The following is a 24235-nucleotide window of genomic DNA, read 5'->3' on the forward strand; positions in this document are numbered from 1 at the left end:
TGGAGTTTTTCCTAATCTCCACGTTGGTCAGAGAAATAATCATTTTCAGTGATAAAACCTCCATTTTCGTGTAAAAGAAAGGCCAAACCGCATGAAAATATATGTGTTTTCCCTACGTGTATAAGGGGTCTTAAAAATGGTAATTAGCAGTGTTGTATAACTTTTGAGGGATGAAGGTATTCCCATTACTCTGAACTCGTTGAAACTAAGGGGAGGAATGTGAGTGTAAAGTGTACACTGTGCCCTGGCGAGAAACTTTAGTCCGCTGCCGTCAACTCAACTGCCAGCCTATTGATAAGATTTACACTAGTGTTGCACCAACTTCAGAGGAGGCTGTTTAATGAAAGAGTATAAGGCTATAAAATAAGACCTTGTATTTTGTGTTCACCTATATGCCCATAAGATTTATCGAGGCTATGTTATTTTATATTGTTTCATAGGGCTTTAGTGGTGGTGTTGAAGCCTATAATAGCATAATGTTTTCTTGCCAAGTGTTCTGTTTGTGGCACTTTTTATAATAAAGAGCACAAAAGAAATACCTGTTATGTCCTCCATAGTAAAACTTTATGTAGGCACATATTCAGAAACAGATATTGGGTTCTGTCCAAAGTCAAGCAACATAAAAGTTACTTACCATAGAGGGTAACTAAGTAACAGGTTACTTTTTAAAGAAGTAACGAGTAACAAGCAAACACTACTTTTTAAAAGTAGTTAATATGAAGCAATTTGAATAGAGGTGTAGAGTTAGTGTCAGAGTACCAGGCTTATGCAAAATTCCAGAATTGAATTGAAACTGGCTCTTAAATTCTAATTAAATTCTTGAATTTCACTTGCATTTCAATTGAGGTAGCAAACAGGAAGCAGAATTGCAATTCGAATTGTGCACAACCCTGCAGAGTACATTGTTTCAGATTGTTAGACATTTTATATGTTATAAAACCCATGTTACAAAATATTAACTATAATATCAAATTATGTGTTTTATTTACTAAAAAAGTTTCAAATAATAGAGCTGGATAGAATCAGAGCATGTGGACTCTGTCTGGCCAGAAGAATGTTGTCAGATCAACTGCGTTTAATGCCATTGTTTCCCTCTTTAGACCCATCTGTTTACCCTGCACGAAGGAAGCAAGTGGTGCTTTGAAACTTTCCAGCAGTGGTGTGAAATGCAAAGACCATGGTGAGTTCATATCATAATCATATTGACCATCATAATGAGACGTTAACGAATAGGAAGTCATTATTGGTGCTATTAAATCGACAGCAGCCTGTGAAAAAATATCCATGAAAAAGGCAGATGGACATTGGTTCAATGCTGTGGTGCGATACACAGGAGTATACCCACTTAAAGAGCATCACCATCTCAGTATACCACTTAAAATAGACAAGGATACGTATTAGCATTTGGGGTTGATCACAGTGAACCCACTACAGCTAACTACTACATCACACTACAGCTAACTAGACTACACCTGTAGTTCAATGCGTCACGTGGTCAGAGATTGACTTCTCATTGGGTAATGTCGACTGAACGAGAACTTCACACTTAGAGAGCACAGAGACCACACAGAGGTGAACACATGTCCTAGCTCACGAGTCAATGCCCATAGGCCCATCATGTTTGAACTGTTATAGACCTCTGAAGTTCGCCTACAAAAATGACCTAAAGCTACCATCTTTGCCTATAAAAAGAGATCCTGGAGCTAAGAGGCAGAGGAACTAATTACTGGAAGTTGGACTGCAAGATACTGTAGCTCCCATATAGCAAGTCCGCCGTCTTAACGTACCGAAGATCACAAAACCCATCTGAAGTCAGATGACAAAATTGTGTAGGGCAAAATGTCTGTAATGCGTCTTCAGACATATTCGTCACCGCAAAAGGATAACATGTGTGACTATTCAAAATTCCAATGTTATTTTCCCATAGGATTGCAAGATACTGGATCTCCTTATAGACCCTTTCAAGAGAGTTCCATTATCAGCATCATAGTTGGCCCCACAAGACTTCCTTTTTAACATTCCATTTGTTATCTTAATGCAGAGGAAGTAGATTGGGAACCAAATAGAATGTTCAAGCATTGTTTTTGTTTTTATTGTTGAAAGGGTCCATATGGATAAAGATGGAAGCTTTTTTGTAGGCGAACTTCAGAGGTCTATATAAGCATCCAAACACTAGGCAGACTCAGAAATGCGGTGTGTCACTGACTAGCTCTAGATTGGAGCACAAGACCCTTTTCTCTGACATACATGTCTAATGTATATTCTAACTTCATATATTTGCTTTACACAGAGAGAGTGTTATTGAATAATGAGTTTGAAGATGCCAACATAATGTCACAAAAAAGGGAGAAGAAAAATCTCAAAATAAAGCTGGGAGCTTCGGTGAGTTCATACTTTTGATTAAGTATATTAAACTCAAAAATAGAATAAAAGAGCGAAAACAGGCCTCTGAAAAAAAAACACATTAAACTCAAAAATGGACTCTAATTCAATATATCAAGTTTCTCATTTAAATCAGTTTTTTGTTTTTATGTTTTAGTAGTAAGTTTTTAGGGAAGCGTTGTAATATTACAACGTTGGGCCAAGTTGGGAGCCACATGCCTGTATTTACTTATATTGTCTGAAGAGACATACCGATCAAGTCATTAGATTAGATTAGATTAGATTCAACTTTATTGTCATTGTGCAGAGTACAAGTACAAAACCACAAACGTTTTTCAATTTGCATAGAACACTGTTCTGCGGATTATAGACAGTTCTGCTGGACCCACTTGTTCCTCACCGAAAAAAAAAAAAAACTAACATAATAATAATAATAATAATAATAATGATCGGGCCTCTGTACACATGCATCTGTAGGCCTAGATGTTTATAATAACTATTAACTGTAATGCTTAGAGTAGCATGACAATTTGTCTACACACATTTCAAACCTCCTTTCCCAACGTTCTCTCTGTTCCCTGTTGACATGATGTATAGATGAGCTACCAAGATGACTGTCTTGCTTGATTGTTATGAATGTGAGCTTGAATGATGATGATTTACACTGTCTCACGTTGTAGAGGGATGCTTGCATTGAAGATGCCAAAAAAGCAGCTGGCATAACTGCTAAAAACGCAAAGGATATCGTGACAGACAACTTCTTGTGTACTGGCGGGATTAATCCTGAGACAGATCATGTGGCATGTAAAGGTATGCTGAATTCATCTTCCTCTGTAACACACACACACACAGACACACACACTCACAGACAGACAGACAGACACACACACACACACACACACACACATGCACACACACACACATTCACAGACAGACAGACAGACACACACAAACACACACAAGCACACACACACACACACTCATAGACAGAACGACAGACAGACATACACACACACACACACACACACACACACACACAGACAGACACACACACACACACACACACACACACACATTAAACTTGTGAGTGCGAAACAGAGTCAGATATCTATGACCACTGAGTCTTCACCAGCTGCTTAATTGACCTTTCGCCAGAAGTGTTTAGCCACGCCCTCAACAGATTCTCTACATTCTCTCTATTGTTGGCATTCTAACATTGGGAACTGAAAGAAAAGCACCCAAAACACAGTGCAGAAAATCAATGATGTGCTGTGGAATAATCATTCATTCTTAATGTAATATCCTACCTGATATTGGCGTTCTGATTGGTTAGATTACCTTTCAATCAAACTCTGGCGAAAGGTCAATTATGGAAGCTATTCACGATCCTACGTTATACTTCATTGGTTGTGAATCACTTTTGTTTCCTGACATCCATTAAGTGCAAAACAATAAACATTGTCACATCACTTAAAGATGTTGCTCATGGACTTACCTGTTTGTTTGTTTTTCTTTTTTATTTATTTGTTTGTTTTGCACAGGTGATTCTGGAGGAGCACTGTTTAAGGAACAGTATTACCGCACAGTACAGGTTAGAATATATTGCCATATATGTATCTCTAGATGATTCCAGATGTGGTATAAGCATCTCTCAAGTTAACAGTGTGGATTCCAATGTTAAATGATAAATGACTGGTTGGTTCTGCTTGGTGGTTGTTGTTGTTGTTTGTATGTTTTGGATGTGTTACCTGATTGATTGTCTCTCCCTTTAAAGGTTGGAGTTGTGAGCTGGGGTGTGGAGGATATCTGCAAGGATGAAGGCAAGACTGTTGTTAATTCCCGTGAACACACTAGAGACTATCACATTAACCTCTTTAAAATGCAGCCATTCTTGAAGAAGTATCTGGGAGATGATACAAAGGATTATGCACCACTCACTTTTCTAGAGTAGAGTTTCCATGTCTTATGTGATTGCAATGTTTTTCTCTGCATGTCATGCTTTTAGTAGCAAAATACTGATTGTTACACAAAGTTGAGATTTTTTATTCAAAGTTTCTAATATCTATTCTTAAAACATTTCATGAAAACGTTTATTGCTTTACTAGTTAGTTTTAATTTGTTCATATCATATGTCTATGGTGAAATTCAATTAAAGACCACAGTGAGTAAATGTCTGGTATTGTCTTTTATGAGGCCATTCATTTGGAAACAAATTACCATACAATTATTTTATTTTTATTTTTTTTATTATTTATTTATACTTTTTAAGTGACGCCTCAATCCAAAGCTACTTACAGAGATTGCAAGGACAGTTTCACGATAACTGCCTTGTTCAGGGGTACAAAGGTGGCACCAGGGACTAAAGTCAAATCAAAAGTCACAACAACAAATCAAAAGTCACAACATATCGCAAAACACAATGGTAAAACTGAACATACACAACCAGTGTGCTTATGTGTGAAGTGTGCAGGCACGTGCAGAGAAGGGGGGCTACAGGGGCTCTAGCACCTGCCCTTTTGCCCCTTTGATGTCCAAGTGCCCTTTTGACAAGGCCCGTTTTTTACTTATTAAAATTTGTAATACTAGTTCCAACTTGAATATTCGCTAAAATGTCTCATTAATAGTTTGTGAAATTAGAAATTTACAAAACTAAAAAATGTCTGTGTTAATTGAAATGCCTTGCGGCCACCAATACATTCAGTGAACTCTCAGAAGGTGCAGGCACAGTGCTGCAGGAGACGTCTGCAAGCAGTCTCCTTCAAATGCGCCGTTGAATGCCAAAATACCGATGCATTTATTTGACATATCGCGCCTTGCCCCATTAAAGGGAATGACAGATGTCATTCTCATTGGTTTAAAATGATGTTACGCCCCAAACACACCCATATGACTGATTAAAAAACCTAGGAACACCTTGTTGCGCCATGCGCTCCACTTTTGATAACGAAACCCCTCCCAATGTGAACTGGACATCCTACTAAATTTGAATAGACTTTTGACGAGTGACGATGCACTTTAGAATGTCATGATAGGGCCCTATGATCTCTGTGTAGACAATAGCCTAATGAAAACTGAAAAGACCTATCTGTGTGTGCCCTGGCTACAGTAGGCCTACAGTACGCACTCCTATTGAATTTTCAGAACCAAGGAGAGAAATGAGAAAAATGTGTTACAGCTCTGTCTGCTATTTACACCCATTCTTCTTGATACATAATGAATAAATATGAAAATGTACACAATGTTTATCAGTACATTAGACTACTTTGCAAATTGCTAAACCATATAATAGCCTGTCCCACCATCATCATTGAAATAGCATAATGCTAGAATTTAAATGCAAAAAGTCCAGCTCAGGTTCAGATGATTAAAGCTTTATAGGCTAGGGAATGTAAAAACTTAACACGTTTTCTGAAAATTTTGTTCCATGTGCCCTTTTTTTAAATTTGAGGCCCTGCCCCTTCAAAGGTCTCTGCACGCCCCTGGAAGTGTGTGTGCCAGAATGTTTGCCCGACCTATATTTACCCTGTTAGAATGGGTGAGATAGGGCCAAGCCATTTCAGAAGTGGGTTTCCTTTTCATTCTTGACCTTCACTGAGGTTGTCTACATATATTAACTTTAATTTCATTTGAACATCTCTGGTCTATTGCCTGAAGTTATTTTACTTTATTTTTTTTTATATCTGATTTTATTTTATTTTGTTAATTTAAAGGTAAAATTTAAGTTAAAATAGTTATAAACAATGGGCAAAGAGAAATAACAGATAAAATACCTAAATAAGTATTATTAAATAATCTCTTGAACTGCCCTATGCATGTTTTCCCAAACATAATAATTTCCATTACAGTTCCAAAATATATGCATATTTGTCCAGTTTCTTGTTGCACTTTCTACTGAGAGGGTACATTTATTTATTTTACTTCAGTAAAATAGTATTTGGATAGTATTTTTGCATTACATTACAATGTTATCTATATTAATGTTAGAATGTGTAAAACTAGCAGGGTTGAACTTGAGTACACTGCTAGTGTGTTTTTGGTAACTTTGCTTACTTATGTATGCTCACAAACTGGGGGATCAGACATGGACATTAACCCATGGTCATTTTCATGCTTCTCAATTAGGAGAGTATTTACTGAAAGCCTTGTTGTGCAACAGCCATCCTCAAATGGTAGAAAGACTGTAATTTTGAACGCTATCTCTCTGATGTACCATTGGTCATTACACAATGGTGCTTTCGGGAAAGGCATCCAAACTCCAGTTGAACCCGTATAGTTAAACAGTTACAACGGGACATTGACAGATACTCTATCTACAGGAAAAATGAACCTCGTACTCTAGTGAGCTGATGTGATATTGGTATGTAGGTTAGCTGTCCAGGGGCCCATTGCACAAAACTAGGATAAGAGACTAAGCCGGGATATCTTGGTTATCCTGGCTCAATTTATCCGTGATCCAGTTGCACAAAAGCGGGATTGGGGGCAGTAGGAGGCAGCTGTGGCCCACTGGTTAGCACTCTGGACTTGTAACCGGAGGGTTGCTGGTTCGAGCCCCGACCAGTGGGCCACAGCTGAAGTGCCCTTGAGCAAGGCACCTAACCCCTCACTGCTCCCCGAGCGCCACTGTGGTTGCAGGCAGCTCACTGCACCGGGATTAGTGTGTGCTTCACCTCACTGTGTGCTGTGTTTCACTAATTCACGGATTGGTTAAATGCAGAGACCAAATTTCCCTCACGGGATCAAAAGAGTATATATACTTATACTTAGGATATGTTATGGTATAAATTACCATGGAGATTTATTCTGTGTAGCTAGTCTGCTCCAGACCAGGCTAAATTCCAGGATCTATTAAATTTCATCCCTTATCTCAGTCAGCAGTCACCACAAACGGAAAACAATAGTTATTCCACTGCCCACTACACATTGTTATCACATATAACTAGACCCACTGTCATTATATAAACGTTTGTGATCATTCATTTAAATCATTTTGGATAAATGATGATTTTTAGATGATGTAGCAATCATTAGATAATTTACAGTTTCCCATAGACTATAAGGCTATATATAAAATGATGGACTATTAGGGCCACGTAAAAAAAACACACAATGTAACGTCACGGGAGCGCCGTAACCATACTCGTGCGTGGTGGTTGCAATATTCTCCTAAACAGAAGTGTTGCTGTTAGCTATCGCTACCTACTGTACACCGTAGAAGAAGTCATGAAGCCACTCTACTTGCCATGGTGAATCAGTGAATCTGTGATCGGAGGCGGGGTCTATTTGAGGGTGCCGTGAGCGCGCACTTATCCAGGATCGGTTTCACCTGGCTTGATGAATCCGTGTCTGCTCATCCTGGCTTGGTCTTTGTGCAACCAATTAAGCCTGGACGACCAACAGGCCTCTGAGCTTGATTCGACATGGCGAAAAAAAATTGTGGACTTTGATTATAGTGTCTTCTCTTGTGCTAGGTAAGTCTTAAAGGTTGTATCAGCGATAGCGGGAATATGTCACTTCTGTTGATGTTCAAACAAAACAGAGAGCTAGCTCACTACTCCCTTCCCCTCCCTCCCATGTAATTAAAACTCGCGCATCTCGCATTTTGCTTTTGTGGGGTTGCCAACCCTTGTTGGTAGCAATTGTTTTTTGTGTACAGATCTCAGAGCCTGCTTATGGGGCAGGCAGCTAGCGGATAGTTAGGAAAGTTAGATGAATGTGATCATTTATGTTTGGGCCTTTTTCGGGCCTGAAATCGCTGATACAATTTTTAACAGAGCAAAATTTAAATATAAACTGAATATTTTAATCCATGAGTTCATTATGTGAAAAAAAAACATTCCCTATAATTCTTATGTACCCATGTATATGCAACCCTTCCTCATGCCATTAATGATCTTGAACTGGTTTGCCTTCCTTTGGAATCATAAAGAGGAAAGGATGTACAGTCTGGTTGCATTATGTTTTTTACATGTATAATTACATTTATTGTTTTAAAATATTAGATATGTAATTTGCATATTACATTTGTATTGTTTAGAAATGTATGCACTGTATATCAAAACCATGTAGTGTATTATGTAGCTGGGTAGTTGCTATGAAAACACTAGTATGCCATTCAGGAAATTCATACCTACTTTATTTCTAAAACCATAAAGAGTAAATTAAAAGTAGTAATTAAAAAGGTATTTTATTCAATTTTTATTTACGTAAAAAGATCCCACATCCCAGACAGCGTTGACTTCTGACGGGACAGTGGTAGACCAGCACACTGTCAACCTCAACGCCTTTACTTAGAGTGTAGTGTAGTGCCCACCTTCAATAGATAGATACTTTATTGATCCCCAGGGGAAATTCAAGAAACAGTTCTGGTTCCACTGGGGCTCGAACCCAGGACCTTCTGCGTGTGAAGCAGACGTGATAACCACTACACTATGGAACCATCTATGGAATAGGCAGGTTGTCCTCTGAGCAACTGGACACACAGGATGACCCTCTAGAGGGGTCACAGAAATGAAGAACTGTATGTGGATTTAAAGATGAGCTGGCTCTTGAACAGAATGATTTCATTACTTATAATTCCTTATACATGACAATAAACTACTTGAACTAGCCAGAGGAAATGTGCAAGTCTTTGTAATCAGGTTTTCTTAGTCTCAGTAGTAGAATTTATCCTCTCTAACTGAGGCACAATGACTCCATACAGTACACTGAAATTTGTGAAGCCTTAACTTAAACAGTATTATAAGGTTTTTTTTTTTTTTTTAAGTATATTTTTTTGAGCTTTTTATTCCGACAGGACAGTGAAGATGGACAGGAAGTGAGTGGGAGAGAGAGAGATGGGGTGGGATCGGGACATGACCGCATGAATCGAACCTGGGTACCCGTGGGCACTTGGACCAGTACATGTTACAGGCTTTGTAGCCTGCTGCTCCACAGCGCCCCCCAAGGTTGTTTTTTTATTTTTTATTTTTTTTACCAGAGATACAGTATGAACATGTAAGTGGAAAAATAATGTGACACATCCATCAGTTAGCATTAATTCAAATCATGTACAATTTGATACATTTTACCAACAATGCACACTTTGCTTGACATCATATTTTTATTTGTGAGTATTTGTCTGTTTGTGGTTATTTATCCTTGTTGTATTATTGTATTACACTTTGTTATTTGTCCTACAGGAAGGGGGAGAAATATAGGAACTGATATCGCAGCAGCCTTTTCGTCCATTTACTGTATGGCCAACAGAACGTTCAGTAACAATTCTACAAATCGCTCCTTTAAAGTGAGAGCATTCAAATTGATCACTTTTGTCTTATTTATTTAATAAGCTGCCTACATCAGTCGACAACTAATAACTTTCTCTCATAAACATGCAATGCACTGCAGCCACTAAAATACATGCAGCCATTAAAATATATCAAGGTTATCAATAATACCCATTCTTATCTTCTTTATGAATTCTGGAATTTGAAAACTTTATTATGTTTCCACTAGTATATTATATTTGGGACATATTTTATTTATATCTTATATGTCAAGTGACAGACGACAGTGTGCCTTTTCATAGTCTGGCTCAGCGCTAGATTATGAAAAAGTGCTAAAATGTTACATTGTAAAGGGTTAAATTACAAAAAAAATTACTTCTACTATAAAAAAAACTGATCTTCTGGGTTGCCAGATGTAATGCAGACTTGGCTAATGTTAACTGACCTGCAGCTGCTTTAACGTTTCTCCAACCATGACCCAGCTACACATTACGGAAACAGTGAAAACAAAAAATACATCTCTAACCAACGTAACATATTTAGCTGAAGTTAGCGATGCAGATGAAATTTAGCATAGGCTACCCGTTGTGGAGAAATATGGCCAGCTCTGCGTCAGACTTGATATTCTTTGTTTCACGAAGATGTCACCATCTCAGGAAGCTCCTCCGATGTCCACTTAATTTGTTTCTTGTTTTAATTTTGGAAATTTGCCTGCCTCTCGTAGGCATTCATGACTACAACTGACAGCTGTTGACAGTTGGCCTTTGCTAATTTGGCAACCCAAATAGGAGGACGCGCTAGCCCATTATTACAATTTTTCTCGATTGCTTTTACCTGCTTAAGTAAACTGGAATCCACTTGGTCTTCATGACTACACATTTCTCACACCCTTTTGCAAAACAGTTAACACAGGTGTCATTCAAAAGCCCCAAACTCTATTGGTTTTCCCATGCTAAACAAAAGGAAAACATATTTTCACAGGTGGTATAGATTTCTTGCATAAGTCTGAATCTCTGATACACCTGTGTGAAACTCCTTTGCACAATTCTTCAATCAGCAATCATTCATTATATACAACCCCAAAACAGAAAAAGTTGGGACATTGTGTAAAATGCAAATAAAAACAGAATGTGATAATATACAAGTATCGTAAACCAATATATATCAGCAAAAAGGACATAGACAATATATCAAATGTTGAAAATGAAAATTTGGACTATTTCATGGAAAATATATGTTAATTTTGAATTTTGATGCCAGCAACATGTTTAAAAAAAAGTTGGGACAGGAGCATGTTTACCACTGTGCTGCTTCAACTCTTCAGTTACAGTAACAAAATATTGTGTATTGACAGACAGACAGACAGATACATACATACATACATACTTACTTTATTGATCCCCAAGGGGAAATTCAGGGGAGGAGACCAGTTACTAGAGTTTTGAGAGTGAAATGTTGTCCCATTACTCCCCGTCGTCACGATAGGATTTCAGTTGCTCAACAGCATGGGATATTCTTAGTCATTCCATTATGCACCTAATTAGACAAATCTGGACTGCAGACAGGCCATTTTAGCACCTGGACTCTTCCTCTGTGGAGAAATACTATTTAAATATGTGCAGAATTAATTTTGGCATTGTTTTCTGAAATATTCAAGGTCTTCCCAGGAAAATACATTGCCTGGATGGGAGTATATGTTGCTCAAAACCTGTATACATCATTCAGAATTGAGTGTGCTTTGCCAAATGTGCAAGATGACCATGCTGTAGGCACTAATGCTCCTCACCATTATAGATGTTGGGTTTTGAACTGAACACTAAAACAAGTTGGAAATGTTGGATACTTGAATAGGCCCTCTCCTCTTTAGCCCAGATGAGTCCATGATTTTAAAATAAAAATGGCAAATTTTGATTGGTATAAACAAAGTGCCTTTTTCCATGTTACCTCAGTCCATTTTAGGCCCAGATAAGATGGTGGTATTTTCTGTATCATGTCTCAATACAATGTTGGCTGTTTTGACTGTTACAATCTTGGCTGCAGTTTTTGAATTGAGTATCAAATTGTGCACATATAGACAATAGTTATCAGAGGTTTTCCTGAGCCCCAACAATGACATGTCTGGAAACAGGTCTGGTGTTGATGCAGTGCCATCTGAGGTCCAAAAGACCACGACCATCCAATTTGTTTTTCAGCTCTTTCCCTTGTTTGCTAAGATTCTCTGAATGTTTTAATAATATTATGTCCTGTAGATGATGAACTCCCCAAATACTTCACAATTTCATCTTAAGAAACATTAAAAATACATTGTTTCATCATTTGTGCACACAGGTTTACACAGAGTGAAGAATACCCCTACAACTTTACTTCTAAGGGACCCTGCCTTTCTGGGATGCTCTTTTTCATATCCAATCGTGTTGCCAGTTACCTTAATTAGTTGTGAAATATTCCTCCTTTTGTTTTCTTTAGCATTACACAACTTTTCTAGCATTTTGTTAGCCCCGTCCCAACTTTTTTGAAACATGTTGCTGGTATCAAATTCAAAATGAACATAAATTTTCCATGAAATGGTCAAATTTGTCATTTTCAACATTTGATATGTTGTCTGTGTCCTTTTTGCAACGAAATATGAGTTTAAGAAAGTTGCAGATTATTACATTGTGTTTTTATTCACATTTTACACAACGTCCCAACTTTTTCTGTTTTGGGGTTGTATAAGAGATGTCTGTTCTGTGTTGCTATTTGCAAGGCCTATGGAACTACAGTAATGCACATTTAGACAAAGTACTGTATTGCCTATTTGGTGGAGAAAACAGTACAAAAGATGTTTACTGTAGGTCTATTTCGATGAAAAATTACAAGTTGTAGTTCAATGAAATTTACTGTATCTTGCTAGGTATTTACTGTATGTCTTACATGTCAATGGCAGTTACATCTTGGGAGGAATTAATACATTATTTTTTTTATTCAGTACATTTTGACTTTTCACAGTTTTTGTTCATTTTGAGAACTAGATTTTGCATTTTGTTGTCTAGTGTGTAATGATTGATTAAAGAGTGTTTTTGAATTGGCAACAAGTTGTAGTGTTTGAAGGCAAGATTTGCTTTTGCTGCATGTTTTAAGTGTTTTGAGAGAGTAACAGCCTTTTGCAAGCAAAATGTGTCATTTTGTCCAGAGTGCTTTTGTTCAGACACGGGTGTTATCTGTTTTGAGAACGTGATTTCAGAGTTGACATAGGTATCAAAACGATCGAGAAAAACTGTAATATGCTATTCTAGAATTAATCGTTCAAAACATAAACGAAAATTCCAAGAGATTCCGCCCCGTAACTCATTTTTTTCATTGGTTTTACGGGGTTTTACAGGTTAGAGTAATGTTGTCAAATAAGCCATTACTTCAACTCATCCGTGTTTCCTTACTCTCTGACAGCATATGGTGATCATTTTTGGAATGGTTACAGTTTATTTTCCATTATTTCCTACATACTGGTCCTTTAAGATACAGTTTAACGTAACGGTTGCACAATGGCGATTTCGGGAAATGCACCCAAACTCAGCTGAACTCTTGGTTAAATAGTGACGGTGCCAATAGTGACAGTCTCTCAGTTCATGAAACATAGAATCTCCTGTGCTGCTTGGTCCAGAGATTGTGTCATCATGGCAAAAATATGTTTGTGGACTTACCTGTTTACCCTGATCAGAGTGTCTTGTCTTATGTTGGGTAAGTTTTGACAGTTGAAAACTAAAAAAAAAAAAAGACCTGAATGGTATCATTATGTCTGATATATCATTGTTTATGTCCTTAGAATTCTCTCATATTGTTTTCTTAATTTGGACACAGACCAAACGTCTTAGTACCACATAGCAAACCTTTTTATTTTTTTTTCAAAATGCTGTCTTAGCACAGCTGAAGTCATCTCTTGCAAATGTGTTAACACTTTTATTGGTGTAGGATAGACTAGGATAGTCTTTACAGTTTTTTACAATTGTTTACACACGTTTTCAAAACTCTGTGTCTATTTTTCAAAACTCCACACACAAAACCCACAATTGCTCACACAAAATGCAAAATGCCTCAAATCTCCAGCAAAATGACACACAACATTCAAAATGTCAAAAACACATCTTTAAAGCAAACATTCACCTCACATTACAAACACTTTTGTCATAATATGACATTTTGGATACATCATGTACACACTGTTGCTCAAATTTCAGCCGTAAATCCTCTAGGAGCATATTGAGAGGGTCTATACCTACATGGAGTGTACAGTATGTCTACTCATAGGCCTATACTAAGGCAATGATTGGATGGTGTTCAGTAAAGTAATGAGTGTTTACACATGTGAAGAGAGAGAGTGAAGCACTGGTGATTTATTGTGGCATTTTGATGGGTTGTGTTTGAAAAATGAAATCAAGTTACTTCCTGTTCGATTTTTGTGTGTTAGGTAGAAAATTGTGTGTGGTGTTTTGCAAAATGTGTTTTAGTCAATTGAAAACTGAGTTAAACACTGAGAATTAGTGTATGGTTTTGCAAAGCAAAGACTTAGTGTGTAAGCATTTGAAAAAAACTGTAATGTTCCCTAGGGGCAATTTGGTTCACAGCCAGCAGTGTGTGTGGGTGGGTGGGTGGGGGTTGTGTATGTATTCATAGGTCTATAGACAAATGTATTGAGCTAATGGTAACCTGGGGAGAAACAAAAATAGAGAAAAAAGACCATGTCAAGTTTGACATAAAGTCGACTTTTTGTAGAACATTACTGTAAGCTAAAGTCTGATTACTGTAATTTTCCTTTCAAAGTATCTGCATTGATTCTGAACATTTCAACTGGAAGCAGATTGAAAGGGTCCATACCTACAGTACATATAGAGTATATCTATTAATAGGCCTACAGTATACTAAGGCAATGATTGGATGGTGTTTAGTAAAGTAATGAGTGTTTACACATGTGAAGAGAGAGAGTGAAGCACTGGTGATTTAGTGGCATTTTGATGGGTTGTGTTTGAAAAATGAAATCAAGTTACTTCCTGTTAGATTTTTGTGTGTTAAGTAGAAAATTGTGTGTGATGTTTTGCAAAATGTGTTTTAGTAAATTGAAAACTGAGTCAAACATTGAGAATTAGTGTATGGTTTTGCAGATGGTTTTGTCGTCTTGGGAGGAATGAATTGGCCAGAGGAATGAATTTGGCCAGAGTGCTAGTTTCGATGATTGCACAATAAGCACCAGTTCAGGGTCGGACTGGGAGCAAAATTCGGCCCTGGCAATTTTCTCCTGGACCGGCCCACCACTGGACCGACGAATCCCCCCCATAAATAACAAACACACAGTATTATGCTGTAGCAACACTTCGTAAACTGAACCCAAACATTTAGATTTGGACCTATAGCCTAATCACAATAACACGGGGGTCCGGGGGGGTCTCTCCGGGATTTTTAAAAAAAATTCTGGTTGCTAATCACACCGTTTTCAAGTGATTTGAAATTGAGAGGGACAGGATTTAGGGATAGGCTACTAAAGACAGGCTCATCTTCTGTCTGTCTCACGTCATGTTACCCCATGCATTAAACCACATGTCAATGCTTGACTGTGAATGAAAAATATAGGCTACTGATCATGGACATCGTCAGAAATTACGTTTTGTGCCAACACAAACAGCCTTTATTTGGTGCAAATCTTCTCCTTTACTTTGGTTATAGTCCGCGATTCACATTAACTGTAGGCTATCACCACAAGTGTATACTAAACGTTTTTGCCCTAGTTTGTGTGCCGTCATCACATTTTGCAATACCTTCGTTACTAACCAGTTGATACCAGTTGATAGCCTACTTTTTACCTGCATCGACTTGCGATTGATTGTGCATCTAATGTAACACTCAGTGGAAAGACCACTTTCCAAGTTTTCATTTTTCATTGTCGTTGTGAGCTAAAAGGATAGGCCTACTATATGTGTCAGGACTCTCGTATAGACTGTTGTTTTTGTCTCCCCCTACCTGTTGGAGTGTGATAATTCACTATTTTTGTAGCCATGTGTTGGGTCATGTGCCCAGTCACACCCATGTCCTTATGTGGGCAACTTCCTGCCTTTGTTGAATTCCCTCCAATTTCTCTGTTCACCTGTCTTTCATTTTGTGTTGATTTGTGGAGTATTTAAACACTGCCCTTTTAGTTCACTTTGTCAGATCGTCACGGTATGTACGGTTTGTTACCTGACTGCCACGTGAGTGAGACTAGCGTGAAGCTCATTAAAGGGAGATTATAGTTACTGTTCTTCCCGGTTTGAACCCTGCCTGTTTTTGATGAAGTCTTCTGCCTGTCGGTTTTGGATTACCTGCCTGTACCTGTCCGTCTGTTTCTCTGCCTGCCTGCCTGTTTACAAAACCTGCCTGTACCAGGGGCCTATTGCACAAAAGCAGAATTAAGACATCCGGGATAAGTTACTGAGCTGCGCTCAATGAATCCAAAACAAGAGAGTACAGGCTTAATTGGTTGCACAAAGACCAAGCCAGGATGAGCAGACACAGATTCATCAAGCCAGGTGAAACCTATCCTGGATAAGTGCGCGCTCACGGCTCCCTCAAATAGACCCCGCCACCGATCACAGATTCACCATGGCAACTAGCGGCTTCATTGCTTCTTCTACGGTGTGAAGTAGGTAGTGATAGCCTTTTCACAACAGCAACAAACAGCAACACCTCTGTTTAGGAGAATATTGCAGCTAGTTCCGCGACCACCACGCGCAAAATGGTTAGGCACTCCCGTGACGTCATTTTGCACGACAGGTCAGGAATGGTGAGTATGTAAAAGTTAATTAATGATCACAAATGTTTAAATAATGACAGTGGGTCTAGGTATATGTGATGACAATGTGTAGTGGGCAGTGGAATAACTATTGGTTTCTGTTTGTGGTGACTGCTGACTGAGATAAGAGATGAGATTAAATAGATCCTGGAATTTAGCCTGGTCTGGAGCAGGCTAGCTCCAAAATAAATCGCCATGGTAACTTATACCATAACATATCCTGCTGCCCCCTATCCCGCTTTTGTGCAACTGGATCACGGATAAATTGAGCCAGGATAACCAAGATATCCCGGCTTAATCCCTTATCCTAGTTTTGTGCAATAGGCCCCTGGACTCTTATTTACAAACAGTCCAGCAGGCAAATCAATCATTTTGATCTGCAACTGATTCCCGTTCTGAGTCGTGACAATATGGGAAATACTTAAGTTCCTTTTGAGTAGGATCAGCTCCAAAAATGAATGGGTTTTCTTTAACCTGTGCTACAGTTTTCCACCAAGTTGTGCGAAAATTGTAGGCTACCTGTTTTTTTGACAGAACCGCACTACAGTAGCCTACATGGTACAGTAAATGAGCTCTTGGTAGCGCGTGCAACTAACGTCTATAAAACAATATATTTATGGAATAAAACTTTACCTCTGATTGCTGTTTACGGTTAAACTGCAATAATATGAACACCAGCCAGCGAAGGGCACTTATGGTGCTTTCGAGATGTCTCGTAAATCCACCGCCCGAGTTGGATTCTTGCGGCATTTTGGGCAGGCACGCCCACTTTACCTCTGAGTACTTGAGGGGTACCCCGAGGTGGACGTACGACCTTACAACAAACATGGCTGTGCCCATAGTTGAGATGAGATGACATGTATTTTTTTGGCATATGTACTGTGTTGGTCATGTTAATGTTGATGTAATGCTCTTGCACACTAGATTACATTGCTGCTTCAATCCGGTCACCAATTCATGCATTGCACGGTCTTGCTGTGCCTGCAATACAATGTAACAATTTGTTTTCTAGCCGTTTAGCTAGAGGCTACATGTAGCACAAAACAATAACAATGACTAGCCTCCTGCTAATGCTTCTTGTGGCTCGAGAGAAAGGCGTTCCTAAAGCCACTCATTCCTACATGTTGTGCGGGTGGTTGTACGATGATTTACAAGACATCTCGAAAGCACCATTATACAGCCTAGGCTACCATGCACTCGAACTAGCGGCTGCTTGGACAAATCCACTTGAGTGGTGGGGCAAGGGGGCGTGATCGTAACACACACTGAACCTGTCATGAAGAGGCCAAAATGATTGACCTGTCACCCCCCAAGCCAAATGGATGCAACTTAGGCCTAAATGACGGGCCGCAAATAGGCTAAATAACTTAAAAAAAAAAAAAAAAAATCCCGCATGTGGACCGGCCCACCGGGCATTTGCCCGGTTGTACAGATTACCAGTCCGAGCCTGCACCAGTTTATGTGTCTTAGCAATACATATACAACATATCCTTTACATCTTCCTGAAACAGTTTAGATTTCTGTGTATGTCACTACAGGCTTCTGGCACATAAATCAATTTTGTTTGCCGCAAACATTTTATTTTTTAAAAGGATTATTTCAATCCTGGGCAAAAAAGAGAAAACAAATCCATGTAAATCCAAAATATATATATAATAATATAATTGGTAAGATAATAAGGCACGCTATAGGTTGCCATGTGATCATTTTGGTGCACGACGATTGTTATTTTGTAACATTTTGGTCAGACTGAAAAAGGGCTTTAATGACGTCAATTTTTATTTAATTTGGATCTCGGTTCATCCTTTCCCCCATTGAATTGTGGGCTGGTGGTGAACATTAATATATTTGTACCATAAAAGTTTTAGGAAACTAACAATTTCCTTCACAAACTGAAAGGACACCTGAGGAAGGACCCATATTTACAAAAAAAGCATTTCTGTTTAACTACATGTTCTGTAGTTAAGCATCTGTTTAACTACAAAACTTTTCATTCTAAACTCCAATCTATAGGTGCAACAGCAGACAGCGATTGCTCAGAGGACAACCTGCCTATTGAAGGTGGACACTACACTCTAAGTAAAGGTGTTAAGGTTGGCAGTGTGCTGGTCTACCACTGTCCATCTGGGTACTATTCTCCCGTCAGAAGTCGACGCTGTCTGGGAAATGGGAAGTGGGATCCTCTTCCAAAACGCTCAAGACCTACCAGACCTGGACTGCAGTGCAAACGTGAGGGCTTTGCTAAGATGACAGTTCTCAATCACATTAGCTTAATCAGTTTGTTGGAAGCAGTCATTTTAATCAGTGTGTTGGAAGTAGTCAATTTTAAGTTACTGACGTGTCCTGAACCAGTGGCTTTTTCATCACATTAGCTTAATCAGTTTGTTGGAAGTAGTCCATTTTGACGTGTCCTGATCCAATGGCTTTTTCATCAAAGATAGGAAACCCAGAGGGGCAGAGTCAGAAAGTAAAGGTCCCACCCCATATAGTATCTGTTCCAATCATTCAGTAAACACACTGATTCCGATCAGCACACATCTTCAGATGGAGAAGCTGATTGGGGAAATTGCATGTGTTCAGTAGAATCACAGGTAGAAATGAACAGGTAACACTTTACTTGACAGTATTGACATGACTGTCATCAACACATGACACTGTCATGACCCATGAATCCTAATCCTCTATTGTTGTCTATTGACCGTTTACAAAACTAAAGTAGATAGCAGCTCCTGGCCCACCATCTATAACCCTAACCCTAACTTGTTATGACAAAAACTGAATGTTACTTAATAACAGAAGCGTTATGTCAAACGTTTATGACATGTTCATGCCAGTGTCATGTCACTCTTATGTCGATACTGTCAAGTAAAGTGTAACCAATTAACATGGCAATAGAGAACACCTCTCTGCTGTTTACTGACACTTTCCACAACAATCAGTGTCCTTCTCTTTCTGACCCTACAGTTGTCAGATGTCCTTACCCCCTTGGATTTCAGCATGGATCAGTTTCACCGTTGCAGGACAAATACTATGTGAATGACACTACGACGTATGAATGCTTTTCAGACTACAAACTCTCTGGGTCTGAGACTCGTGTTTGCAATGCCAATGGAAAGTGGAGTGGTAGCACACCAATATGCAGTCGTAACAGTGAGTTAAAGCACAAATAAACAAATAAAAATATAATATTTATTTTCTGAAATATCCATCAAATAACTTTACAATTGAAAATGAAATGGTTTACTTCAGAGAGTCATGACAATACGTCAATTTGTTTTAGAGTTCATGAAATTAAAGGTGCTCTAAGCAAACATCACTTCAGTTGACGTTCAAACAAAACAGAGAGCTAGCTCATCCCTCCCTCCCCCTAACTCCTGTGCAACTGAAACTCTCCTGAACGCACATATCATCGGTGATTGGCTGGAAAAGTTTGTTATGTTTCATGGTCCAGGCTGAACCAGGATGTTTTATTGCCGTTTTTGGAGCCTAGGCTATCCAAAGAGTGTGACAAATGTTTTAACTTTAAAAAGCGGGCACCTTTAAATGTTTTTCTCATACTTAATCATACACTATGCACACATAATTATACACTGTAGCCTACATATGCAATCATGAATTATGCTCTATAATTCTGTGTTTCTACCTCACTCTCTCTGCTGTGGGACAGGTGATCACTGCCCAGATCCTGGAGTTCCTGCAGGAACTCGCCGGACAGGTAACGAATTCTACATCGGCGACAAGGTCGCCTACCGCTGTGAGGATGCACTGACGCTTATTGGCTCCAATGAGCGGACGTGCAAGGAGAGCGGCGAGTGGACTGGACAGGAGCCAGAGTGCTACTGTAAGGGACAAAACATCCATCTCTACATGTACACACACACACAACATACACCCTCCCCACACACACACGTGAAGTAGTTCAAGTTCAAGTTTGTCATGTACTCATAAAAGGAATTATAAGTAATGAAATTCTTGTGCTCAAGAACTAGCTTAACTTTAAACAATAAATTAAAAGTAGTTATTAAAAGGGTATATATTGGTCAGTGCTGTTACCATACCATGCTGTGATGTTGCCAGTCAGGCCACTCTCACCGAAAAAAGAAGAGCCGCTGTCTTGCTGACTTTGTGACCATACCTATATGGTGTGACCAGCTCAGATCCTCACTGATTATTAATTCCAAGGCATCTGAAGCAGCTGACTCTCTCCACTGCTGTGCAACCTAATGTAGATGGGTGTGTGCTCTTCTTACTGCAGTTGTCAGGGTTTCCACCTCTGCTCTGTGAGCAGACTCATCATCACTCGTGATCCAGCCGATTATGGTGGTGTCATCAGCAAACTTAATGATGGTGTTTGAGGTGTGAGTTGCCATACAGTCATGAGTGTACACTGAGTACATCTGGGGGTTTAACACACATCCCTGCAGGGCACCAGTGCTGAATTTTGGAGTGGAGGAGATGATGTTACCCAGCCTGTGTCCTGTCAGTCAGGATTTCAAGGATCCAACTGCACATGGAGAAACTGATGTTCAGGTCTCAGTGTGATGATGAGCTTGGATGGAACTATGGTGTTAAAGGGAAACTTGGCAGGATTAGCTATATATCATATCATACATACATACATATGCTGTATGAAGAACAGGCAATTAAGAAGGCTGAATCCATCCTGTTAAATTATACCCACCCTCTGCACAGCGAATGAGATCTTACCCTCTGGTTCCCGTCTTAAATATCCATTAGCCCGAACCAACAGATACAAACACTCCTTCATACCATCTGCTGTTGAGCTACTGAACTCTAGGACACGGAGATAACTCTCTGCCCCATACACTTCTCTTTCTATTTATTATTTTTAATTCTGTGCTTTGACTTATTTTAATTCTGTGTTTTGACTTATCTTGTGGAATCTGTGTGTTTGTGTGTGTGTAACCTTGCATGCTACCTCTGCAAAATAATTGCCCTTCTGGGACAAATAAAGTGTTACTACTACTACTACTACTACTACTACTCTGCTGGAGAAATTGTGCATTATGCTATTTCAAACTGGAAAATGGTAACCTGGATTTGTTTTACAATAGGGACAAAAAATCAATTCGAGTTCGTTTGTTTATTAATATTAAAATTTGAATATATTCGAATATGTATTAATAATATTTTAACCATTAAATGTCTTCAGTAAGACCGATATTGGTATCAAACTTAAGTTCTATATGTTCTGTCCACCAGAGGGCAGTGTATCAGTCAATGTCAAAAGACTACGTGCATGGAAGGCTGAGTATTTATGCGTGTGTTAAAATTGTTATTATTGAGCATAGGGCCGGGCGATTAAAGGAAAACTAGGCAGGATTAGCTATATTTCCCCTTCTGCTAGAGAAATCGTGCATTATGCTATTTCAAACTGTGGAAAAAGGTAACGATGGATTTGTTTACAAGCTAGCGAAATGGTTAGCATAAGTTTGGCAGAACAATGTGGATGTTACAAGGTAATAAACACGATTTAAAACGTGTTTCTTGTTTCTCACTTCTCTTTCCGGGACGGTAGTCTCAATGTTGCAAGGTTGGTTTTCCACCTGGGGATGCTAGGGGCAGCGGGGAAAGTCACCATTTTCACCGGAACAGGTCATTTAACCATCCAAATGATTTCTAAACGGGTATATTACGTTGAAATAGTTGGCAAGTTCTCCTTTAAACGATAGCGATATGTATCGCAATAGACATGTAATCGATATCAATAAAAAATATGTTCGATAGAACATTCATAATTAAAAGCAACACACACCTCCTGCCTTACGTTGTCCATAAATAAATAGGCTAAATATATCTTGCATTGTAGTATGTCAAACTCTACCAGAGTAGGCGATGGAAGTAGGCCTACCTCAACACAGACTCTCCTTGCCCCGCACTCTCTCCGCAACTCTCCCTCCTTAGCATCACATGTAAATTAATCGTAAGACTGGCATTAAACAGGCGCATCATTATCCCTCCTTAGCATGCACATGTAATCCAAACATTAATATTCGTGTTAAACAATAAAACTAAACAGTCCAACCAGACTAATAATAGCAAATTAAGCTAACGTTAGCCTACTTTGTTTACAATATTTCCAGGCTTCAACCAGTGCTGCTTTTCATTCCGACTTATCTGCACATTTATTTATTTGAGTGTTTTTCATGATTGTGTTGCCATTTCTTTTCCCTGTTTGCTGTGTATGTGTGAGCTCACTAAGTGCGAACCAGCCAGGATGCTAACGTCACCTACAGGAGCCCAGATGACCAATAATAGCCTTGGTAATGAGATCGCGATTTTACTTCACCAGGCGTGAAAAAAACCTCGGAATCTGAATTGAAAACAACGTTTACAACCAAATACATTTATAGAAATGATCTCCATAGGCTACAGGTTTGAATATTAAGAGATCCCTAAAATGTGTTCGAATATCTTTCATTTTGAAAACAGTTCGGAGTCAAAGCCCTAGTTTACAAGCGGCAATTAAATATAATTATCATTGTGGACAATATTTTAGCGAGATGTCACTCTCACTTCTCTCTCTTCTTACCCGAATTTATGTGCTTGCATTATCCGTTTCAGCTATAAATTATATTTTACATTACATTTTTTGCATTTGTATGCACTGGTAATTCCTTGGAATTAAAAGACTAAATCTGGTATTGAAATTTGAGTGTTAAAATGAATATGTGGTCCAGTTTCAGATATTATTATTTCAGAGAGATTTTAATGAACGTGTTTTGTTTCAGATGAGTATACATATGACACACCAGTAGAAATTGCCGAGGTATTCAGCAAATCCATTCAAACAACCTTAACTGAGGACGGTGAGTTCCAGTTTATTTCCTTTCATATAGACATTGGATTGTCAGATATGTTATAGCAGCCATAACCAGGTGGATCATAGGTCATAAGGGTGTGTCAGCCTAATATAGGCCACCAATTCAGTGATGTCAGATGTTTGCTTAGTTGTCTAGAAAAATACCATCCTGTAAACTAGTTATGTTATAGGACGGTGAACCAAAAGACTGTCTTAAAATTAAATTTAAATCACTAATCAATACACATAAGAAGAGAGATACTGTTCTAGTATCACTGTGTTATATTGCAGTTGTGGAGTATTTATTTAAATGTTTAATTATTGAAACTGAAGGAGGACTTGTTGAATTTATTTAGGAATAGAAAAAATTGTTTCTTGCTGTTTTTTTTTTTTCAGAGACCCTGTTGACAGGGTGGGTCTTGTACATGAGATAATACATATACCTTTATATATATATATATCTTAGTAAGGGAAATAAACTCTGTTCCATATTTTCAGTTAATAAACAACAAGGGAAGAAAATAAACCTGGATAAGGATGGGAATCTCCACATCTACATTGCCCTTGATGCTTCGGATAGTATTGATATCAACATATTTAATCAGTCGAGGGATGTCATTAAGCAGCTCATTGAGAAGGTAAAATATGATGTGTTATGACAGTGCTTTTAGTATTTGTGCTCATTTTAAGACATTTTGTTCAGATAGTTTGCTGGAGTTCCTCAGATGGGACACATTGGGCCCTAATTTCATGGTCAAAAGTGCGGCGCACAGCCCATTCTCATCACGACGCAAAACTTATTCCTATCGTACAAGTTTTTTGCCATGTCCGTCTCTTTTGTTGAGCAATGCGCTCAGGGGTGTGGCAATTAACGACCTAAGGAGGGTCCGGCGCTTGATCTAAAAGTCGTCATCGTACACTACCTAAAACGCATTGTGCCACTGACCAAGACAAACCTGGTCTATAACA

General features: G+C 38.7%; 2 protein-coding genes and 1 non-coding gene across 4 annotated transcripts in view; 2 read left to right on the top strand and 1 right to left on the bottom strand.

The window, feature by feature from the left end:
* The window catches only part of cfbl (complement factor b, like), a 30926-nt gene extending 26374 nt beyond the window's left edge, over window positions 1-4552 (top strand). Inside the window, exons 14-18 of the mRNA XM_048233712.1 lie at window positions 1101-1180; window positions 2291-2382; window positions 3063-3192; window positions 3924-3973; window positions 4157-4552. Of these exons, the coding sequence (XP_048089669.1) occupies window positions 1101-1180; window positions 2291-2382; window positions 3063-3192; window positions 3924-3973; window positions 4157-4333 (529 nt within the window). The 3' untranslated portion in view covers window positions 4334-4552. The remainder of the gene's footprint in view (window positions 1-1100; window positions 1181-2290; window positions 2383-3062; window positions 3193-3923; window positions 3974-4156) is intronic.
* Window positions 4553-8745: 4193 nt separating this feature from the next.
* Window positions 8746-8818, bottom strand: trnav-cac. The gene has a single exon. It is a non-coding gene; the product is annotated as a tRNA-Val (tRNA).
* Window positions 8819-13233: 4415 nt separating this feature from the next.
* Window positions 13234-24235, top strand: part of LOC125287726 (complement factor B-like) — a 60228-nt gene continuing 49226 nt past the window's right edge. For both annotated transcript variants that reach the window (XM_048233714.1, XM_048233716.1), the window contains exons 1-6: window positions 13234-13364; window positions 18457-18672; window positions 19408-19593; window positions 20111-20284; window positions 23196-23273; window positions 23765-23904. In XM_048233714.1, the coding sequence (XP_048089671.1) occupies window positions 13253-13364; window positions 18457-18672; window positions 19408-19593; window positions 20111-20284; window positions 23196-23273; window positions 23765-23904 (906 nt within the window). In that variant the 5' untranslated portion in view covers window positions 13234-13252. The remainder of the gene's footprint in view (window positions 13365-18456; window positions 18673-19407; window positions 19594-20110; window positions 20285-23195; window positions 23274-23764; window positions 23905-24235) is intronic.

The sequence above is a fragment of the Alosa alosa genome, chromosome 22 (genome assembly GCF_017589495.1).
Source record: "Alosa alosa isolate M-15738 ecotype Scorff River chromosome 22, AALO_Geno_1.1, whole genome shotgun sequence".
In the NCBI taxonomy this organism is placed as follows: domain Eukaryota; kingdom Metazoa; phylum Chordata; class Actinopteri; order Clupeiformes; family Clupeidae; genus Alosa; species Alosa alosa.